This window comes from Nasonia vitripennis, chromosome 2 (assembly GCF_009193385.2).
Source record: "Nasonia vitripennis strain AsymCx chromosome 2, Nvit_psr_1.1, whole genome shotgun sequence".
Classification (NCBI taxonomy): Eukaryota; Metazoa; Arthropoda; class Insecta; order Hymenoptera; family Pteromalidae; genus Nasonia; species Nasonia vitripennis.
Genome location: NC_045758.1, coordinates 20,599,633 through 20,607,899, shown reverse-complemented (window position 1 = coordinate 20,607,899; position 8,267 = coordinate 20,599,633). Strand labels below are relative to the sequence as shown.

Here is an 8,267-nt window from a genome sequence, read left to right as displayed (position 1 = left end):
AATTCGATCATAATCTGCAAATTGAAATATAATTGCAGAAGCAGAATGGCATATTGCGTTATTATTGTATACTGTATATTTTATCAGCAAGTAGAAAAAAAAGATTTGCTGAGACTCGGACTCGAACCCGAGTGCATAGGAATACCAAGCAACAACGTAGACCGCGCGCTGCCACAATCATCGTTGATGGAGAAAAACTGAAAGTAGCATATGTTTATCGGGAGGCTGGGGTGGCTTGTTAGTTTAATTTAGCTTTGTTTAAGCTTAAGCTTAACGTGTTTGTGTCGGTTTAACCATAATCCGTCTAAAAAATTAAAGTTTTTAATTATGAGGGTTGATTTCATAAAGACGATCATGGCCACTGACATTAAGGGCTTAGAGTTTAGTCTGTAATAGAGTTTATCGGTGATTGTTTATAAATATATCATTGTTTATGAATCATATTCACCGAGTAAGCCCGAATCCTTGACAGTTACCGCCGCTTATGTTATTTCTCCTCTATGCTCTGCCGCGCCGCGATGTGATTGTGTACCCTCTTCGCCGCTGCTGCTGGTGGGGAAGCTAGTTGCGTACGGCCGCCCCTACTTCTCCTTCGCTGCTTCTAGATGCGTATAGTTCGGAGCGAAAACCGCAGGGCGGCGCTAGCTTACGACTGCATATCGCACGGCACGCTTTCGCCCATGCTCATCGGCAATCTCTCTACTAATCTCTGCTCACGTTGATTACGTGGTCTCTAGGTGTCGCGGGCTGATCGGATTTGTAAAGTGAACTAAATACTCGAGACTTTTCCAACATATCTGCTATTATTTATCTTTACAATACTCTAGTCATGCCTACTTTCATTTATTGTTGTCAAATTTGATCACCTTATACTCAAATTGCTATTAACCATTTAGATTCCGTTCAGCATAAATTTATTCGTTACCTGGCTTACAAGTCCGGCCAGCGCATGGCGCCTATTGATCATGACTATTCACTCATAGCGTCTTTGTTGGGTATTCCTTCGGTGCATTAGGTGCATCGTTATCATGACGGTCTGCTTACGTTTAAACTTTTGCGTAAATTTATGATTTGTCCGTCGATCTTCGACCTTTTCTCAGTTAGACAATTATCTTATAATCTGCGTAACTATAGACCTATACATGAGCATCAGGCGCATTCGAACTTTGGGTTCTTTTCGACCTTACCTAGACTAAAGCGCGCATGGAATTCTCTCGCGCAACGTATCACTGTCATCGAGCAGTTGACTGAATTCGAATCGAATCTCAAATAATTTGTGTCGGCATTTGGTTAGGAAACTCTGTTTATAATATTGTTCGTTATATTTATTTTGCACTCGTATATGTACCTGAATTGTATATTTTTTGTAATGGCACTTATGCCCGTTAATATATATATATATATATATATATATATATATATATATATATATATATATATATATATATATATATATATATATATATATATATATATATATATATATAAATTAATTAATATCTGAGGCGAAGGTGTTTTTTCCCTTGGGGCGAAAGTACGCACTTTTGCCCCTAGGGAAAAAACTGTTTCGCCTCTGATATATGTATGTGTGGGTGTGTTTATACGAATATATATACACAAAAACACTAGAAAAGGCTTTCGTCTCAGGCTTGAAAAACTCTACTTTGGCTCCTCTTTTTCGTAGGCGAAAAGCGTGTTTTTGATGCATGTGTTATGAAAAATTTCTTATCTCTTGTATCGAAGTCATGTTCCAGATGTTGAATCTCAATTGAGATATCGAACAGAATCTCAATGATCTTGAATAAAACGAGCAGTAAAGAGTCTCGGGCATAACATAAGTATTCTTAATTATAACAGAAACTTTAAATGAAACTTTATTTATATAATAAAGGGGCTGAGATTTTAAACACAGAAAAAAGAAAAATATTAAACAAAAACCAAAACCTAGGCTCACTTACACGGTGGATCGATTCTTAGTTGATCTAGAAAAAAAGAGTGAACGCCAGAAAGCGAGTTTATTGTTCCGAAGCAAGCATTCATAATTAATCAATTGCTCCATCCAATGATTGTTTGCCGGAAATAAAATTTGAATTGATAAAAATAAATACAGCCTGATGTAAAAACCAATTATTATTTTAGATGTGTAGAGAATATCGCTGAAGCGCATAATCTTTAAAATGTTATTATTCCTTATAGTTTAATGGTAAAAGAAAACTCAGATTTGTCAAATTAAATGCAAAAAGAATGAGACAAGTTAAAGGGTTTAAAGAACGGTGATTTGAATATAAAATATGTAATAAAGCGCATATATGTTGATAAATATGTAAGAGCTGCATTGAGTCTGTTGAATTGGATTAAGGTTCGAGTCGCAACCCGAGTTCCTCGTAGTCCTGGGGCAACGGGTGTGGGCCGGGACTGCTGCGCAGGTCGTTTGCCTTTTCCTGAACCTCCTTGAAGGAAGCTTTGATGTTGTCAAGCGCGGCGCCAAGACCCTGTTTGATCTGGTTAAACTCGTGGGTAACCAGAGACAGACGGCCCAATAGGTAGTTGAGGTTTGTGTCGACTTCGCTCATACGTTTCGTTATCTCTCCCACCTGAAGGGGTAGGGCTTTATTTTTCTATCTCATAGTAGATTGTACTTGTATAGATTGATATAATCAAACTGAATCGTCTAGTATACCTTGCTCTCCATTCCATCCATCGTCGAAGTAGTTCCATTGACATAAGCTTCGTTCTGCTTGTGTAGTTTATCGAGAGCCTTAGCACTTTCCATCATCTGCTGATACATGACGTTAATCTGTCGCCAAACCTATACACGCACAGCGAACAGGTAATTGAATATAGTATTTTGAATATTATTATCAATCATCATCATAAATAAATAAGTATTAAAGTAGTAAAATAAACTTAGTTATAATGTGCAGAAATATTAACGGGTTTCCAGATATAAATATGCGAGACCCGTTTTAAATTTTTATGAAATTAGCTAAAAATTCTCTATCAGAGCGAACTTTTTAACGGGTTTCTAGCGACCTGCTGATTTTTGTATTTTAAATATTTTTAATATATTTTTATAGATATTAGGCATTAAAATAACATCATGAGCGGACGAAATCAATATAAAAATATTTGTCAATTTTCTGATGATACAACATTTTTTTTTTTTGCAAGTCATTCCCCAAACTTTAACAAATTAACTGAATATTTTCAATGTAACCTCAAACTGCAATAAATTGCGATGATGTAAGACGTCTATAATCTTTGTTTATTAATGAACACCAACGAAAATAAAAGTTAATAAAACAAAATTAAATATCTGGGTAGACTGTTATAATCACAATAAGTGTTGTGATTATAACACAGTTACTGTTTTGTGCGTGCGTGTGTGTGTTACAAAGAATAACTTTTTAAGCTAATATTTTACTTTTAAAAATTTTTTTATAAGATAGATCTAAATACAACTTTTTAACTGTTAACCTTATAACAATTGTAATAAACTTACATTATGTTGAAAAGCTTATTGTTATTTAGTAAATATGTATAGTGTTGGTACTAATCTGAAATCGTTTTGATCTTCTGTTGAAAATATGTGCAAGTTCAAATATTTGAGTACATATGAGTATCTTTAAATATCGAAATTTTAATACAAACTATGTTACCGTTTCAATGTTAATAAATATTGTATTCACTTAATTGTTTATTATGTCTATTCGTTTATTTAAAAAGATCAAGTGTTCCGAACGAATGGTGATAGTTTATACCATTTCGTAGGCTGCGTGCACGGCGTTCGTAAAGGATCGTCCGGGGCCGCTTTCCTCCTTCGGTAAGGCGACACGATTATCGTGCAAAAAATTCTTTGAAAATTAAAGGAGGGCACGGGGTGAAAAAGCGTAGAGGCTTTTCACGGACGTGAGCCATTGGAACACTTGGAAGTTCGAGGTCGGATAAAGATTGAAAATCGTGTTGCTTAGCAATACAAAAAAAAATGTTTGGATTAAAACAATTGAGTGAGCGCGTGAAAATGTAACGAGCAGATTTTTGCGAACTCTCGAAGAGTGCAGATGTGTCGTCAGATAATTTTGTGCAATAACAACACTTAAAACCTTCTTGATTTGTGTTTTCCTCTGTGCGCGTTTCTAAACACCAGCTACAAACTATATTTGGTCATTATTTCAAGCATTTAGCTATGATAAAATTCTGATTAGTCATAATGATAAGTAGTTCTTTTTTAATATTTTATTACAATTTTAACGGGTTTCTAGCTAAAAAAAGTGCTTAATTTTTAGCTATCAGTTCTAACTATTTATTAATAACTTAACGGGCGAAACTTGTTAACGCTCTACCATATGATACAGATATGATACAGTACACAATACGTCATATGTAATATGTATATACCTGATTCATTTCTTGCTCCATCTTCACGGTCAAATTAGCTAAAGCTCCGTTTTGATTGTCCATAATGTCATTGGATATTCCATCGAAGCGTGTGTTTAAGGTCTGATTGATGTTAAGGCCTTGGACCATTATCAATTCAGCAAGCTCGCGCAAAATTTTATACGCGTGCTCCAGGCGTTTTTTAGTGTCGAGCACTTGATCGGCCATTTCCACCATGACAGACTGACCCTTTCCGAGTTCGTGCAGTTCCTGATTTATATGATCGGAGTTGCTCGTTAACGCGAACCTATTTTGGAATAGCTAGTATGGTTTATACCGCACAATCTGCAAGTATTTTTACATTATGATTAATTGACAATATACCTAAGCAAACTTATTGACTCCTGAACATTTTTTTCATCTGCTGTCATCTTAGTCTGAAGAGCTTGGTTACCTTCAACAATCGCAACTTTTACAGCGTGCCTCATTTCTTGAAGTGAAGCCCTAGTCTCGTTGTATACAGTTTGCAGCTCTGAAACTCTACGACACATGTAAGTGCGGATATACTTATTAGACATCATTTAACTATATAATTAACACGAACGCTTTATTTCGGAGAATACATATAGATGGGTCGATATCGGGGACATATGTATATTGCTCAGTTGTCAAGTAATACTTGCTTAAAAAGCTAAGCTAGATTTGTTGAGAAAGTGAGATGAATTCAAATGTTATCAGGGGCAATCGCCCTGACCACTCAGCCAACGTGCGAAGACTAGGAAGTCGTATTAATTTCTCACTGGAGTATTCGGCGATTATTGCACATCAGTTAAGCAAATTTTACTCAACTAAAAAAGGCTTACTCGCCAAACTAAGCAATTTGCGCTATCGATTTCTACTTGTGTAATAGTTATAAAAGAGTGCAAGAGCAAACCTCGGTAACTCTCGAATCTGTTCCAAAGTCGATTGAACTAGATCGTGAACACGGACCAGCTGATCATCGCTTGCGTTACTGGGCAATCTGTGCTGGCCGCTCAAAGTGCACTCGTATTTTTGCAGTTTTTCTACAGCTTGTGAAACGTCGGTAATCGTTAATCCAATTTGCTGAACCTGTTGCAGCCAGAATGCATAAATAGGCTTGAGTAAAATTACATGTCACTATCTTTATTGTTAAATAATACGCACAGTATTTCTAACCTCGGAGAACATTTTGTTAGTGAGCTGGCGCGTGTCGGTTATGGCAATAAGCTCGCTCAGCTTAGTCTCGAGTTTGGTCTCGAGTTTGGCTTCGCTAGCCTCAATTCCCGCAAGCAGCTCAGCTGTTCGGTCTGGTTTAGCGACGGTGGGAGTCATTGCCACGGCCTGTCTTATGCCCTCCACTACCTTTGACTCGATCTCCGTAGCCCACCCTTCGAGCCGGCTCTCCAGATCCTGTAAGCTGTCGGCTGTCTTCTGTATCTGAATACGCTCGCGCTCGTCCTTCTATATAGTATAAAGACAAGTAAAAATGTATGAGCCATGACAGAAAATAATCATTTTCGGAGGTGATGAATCCATATATATATATATATATATATATATATATATATATATATATATATATATATATATATATATATATAAAATTTCAATTTTTCATTGATTTGAAATATCTAATGCGGCGGTACGGTCCTCTCTTAAAAAAGAAATGGCCGGATGTTGTGAAACCTTTAAGGGAGTTCTCAACCTATTGCGTTAGTCAAAATCGGTGTACTTTTTATTTTCTGTTTGTTCTCGAAATATACAATGTTAAATAAGCTGTATAGATAGACCAACAACAAATAACAATTATTCAAGTAAATTAAACACATGTTTGCCCTGATTAACATTAAAAAGTTTCATGTAGATGCTGCTTTGATGCATTTTTTGAGGTTAAATATGTGTTTCTGCTTTCAATGATTAGTATTTATGAGTTAGAGGTATCCAATCATGTATTTCGAGTACTCTAAATCTTTATTAAATATTTATGTTATACTATAAGTTTCTTTCAACAAAATCTCACTGTTAAATGTTGAACAATGCATAAATGATTACAAAGAAATCGCGATTTCCCATAAAAGCACGTGTTAAACCGCAGAAAATAAAAACATTAATATTGTAGGTACCCCAGCCTCTTGAAAATTTACATGAGTTAATTTTAGCCGTATATGAACCGGTATATAAATTTTCAGAATTTTCTGAGCGTTATTTATTTTACTTGAGAACTCCCTTAAAACTCGATTCGATTCGTTATGGCTAGACATTCGGTTGAATGGCGCCAAAATTTGAGATGTTTTAGTATGGTTTAAGTTTAATATTTTGATTCTTCTTCTCTTAAAAAAGAGATGGCTGAATGTTGTGAAGCCTTTTAAAACTCAATTTGATTGATTATGACTGGCATCCAGTTGGATGGCGCCAAAATTGAAAATGTTTTAGTATGTTTAAAGTTTAACCCATTAATGCCCATGGCCAACCCGTGAGCCCGAGTACCCCAGAACCAATGGGAAATAGGACGTTAGCCCGAATTATAAAAAGATATGGCAGAATTCCGAATTTTGCAATTTTTTAAAACAATTATTGTTTAAACAAATTATGCAAAATTCACTTTTTCAAAAATCTGACAGCGAAAATCGATTCTACGTCGAAAATTACTAAACGAATGACTATTAGTTCCATGATAATCCAATTTGATAAGTAATTATAGCGTTATGAATAAATATAAAATGGACTTGCCGCAAACATATGGATCCCGGTGCCAATGGTCAACCTATACATCGTTAGTCCCTACGAAGAGACGGTTCAGATTTGTCATGAAGACTAGTACATTTCATTTTTGCCGCGAAGACTAGTACATTTCAGATCTTTCCCACATGAAAAAATCCAATTGTTTTAGAGATAAACAAATAGTTATTTTGGTTAAAACTAATAAAATTGCTATATTTTTAAAGTTGCCAAAATCTTTTAAAAAATTTCGAAATTTAAAAAGTTGCTATAAGATTTAATATTATTTTTTTTTCTAATTAAATTTTTTTCGCGGAAAAAATGAAATGTACTATGTAGTCTTTGTGGCAAATCTGAACCGTACTACTCTTCGTAAGGACCGACGATATAAGCCCAAGCACTTCGGGACCAAACCAAAACAGGCCATTTGCCCTAAATATGCAAGGATATGGCAAAATTCCTAGTTTTGCAATTCGTTTAAACATATAACGCTATTATTACTTATCAAATTGGATTATCATGGAACTAATAGTCATTCTTTTAGTAATTTTCGACGTAGAATTGATATCCGCTGTCAAATTTTTAAAAAAGTGAATTTTGCATAATTTGTTTAAACAATAATTGTTTTAAAAAATTGCAAAATTCGAAATCTTGCCGTATATTTGCATAATTTGGAATGTCCTGTTTCGCATTGGTTCCGGGGTGCGTGAGCTCATGGGTTGGCCATAGGCATTATTGGGTTAATACTTTGATTTGTGTCAATTATTCAGTTGATTATGTTTACGAATATAATTAATAATATGATTGTTTACTTTATATAAGTTATTCTGGCTTATTTTGTACCATATTAATTATTTTTTAACCTCAAAAATTAAAATGTTTCGTAAGCTGCTATGTTTTAAATAATACTACTTATCTTTTTGAGAAAGTACATCAATCAAATACAGGTGTATACTTAATAATTGTTAGGTGTTTGTTAGAGTTATGAATACTTTAAAGTTACGTCGTTGACAAGTGTACGTAAAAGTTTTGAGATAATAGAGTTAGAGACATTACCGGAAAGTAGCGGGAAGGGGCTATTGAAACGTTGATGCTTCGTTGCAAGAACGTTTCTAAAAGTATATGAACGTATGTAAGGATGATTTTAGTAC

At 34.9% G+C, this 8,267-nt stretch overlaps 1 protein-coding gene across 2 annotated transcripts in view; it reads right to left on the bottom strand.

Annotated features, from left to right (window-relative positions):
• Nucleotides 1-1,848: 1,848 nt before the first annotated feature.
• LOC100113675 overlaps nucleotides 1,849-8,267 on the bottom strand; it is a 28,717-nt gene continuing 22,298 nt past the window's right edge. The window contains exons 4-9 of one of the 2 annotated variants that reach the window (XM_008213545.4): nucleotides 5,563-5,859; nucleotides 5,312-5,487; nucleotides 4,762-4,917; nucleotides 4,399-4,684; nucleotides 2,681-2,809; nucleotides 1,849-2,594 (exon numbers count right to left, since the gene is read on the bottom strand). In XM_008213545.4, the coding sequence (XP_008211767.1) occupies nucleotides 2,355-2,594; nucleotides 2,681-2,809; nucleotides 4,399-4,684; nucleotides 4,762-4,917; nucleotides 5,312-5,487; nucleotides 5,563-5,859 (1,284 nt within the window). In that variant the 3' untranslated portion in view covers nucleotides 1,849-2,354. The remainder of the gene's footprint in view (nucleotides 2,595-2,680; nucleotides 2,810-4,398; nucleotides 4,685-4,761; nucleotides 4,918-5,311; nucleotides 5,488-5,562; nucleotides 5,860-8,267) is intronic. The other variant, XM_001599007.6, reaches the window with a different exon arrangement.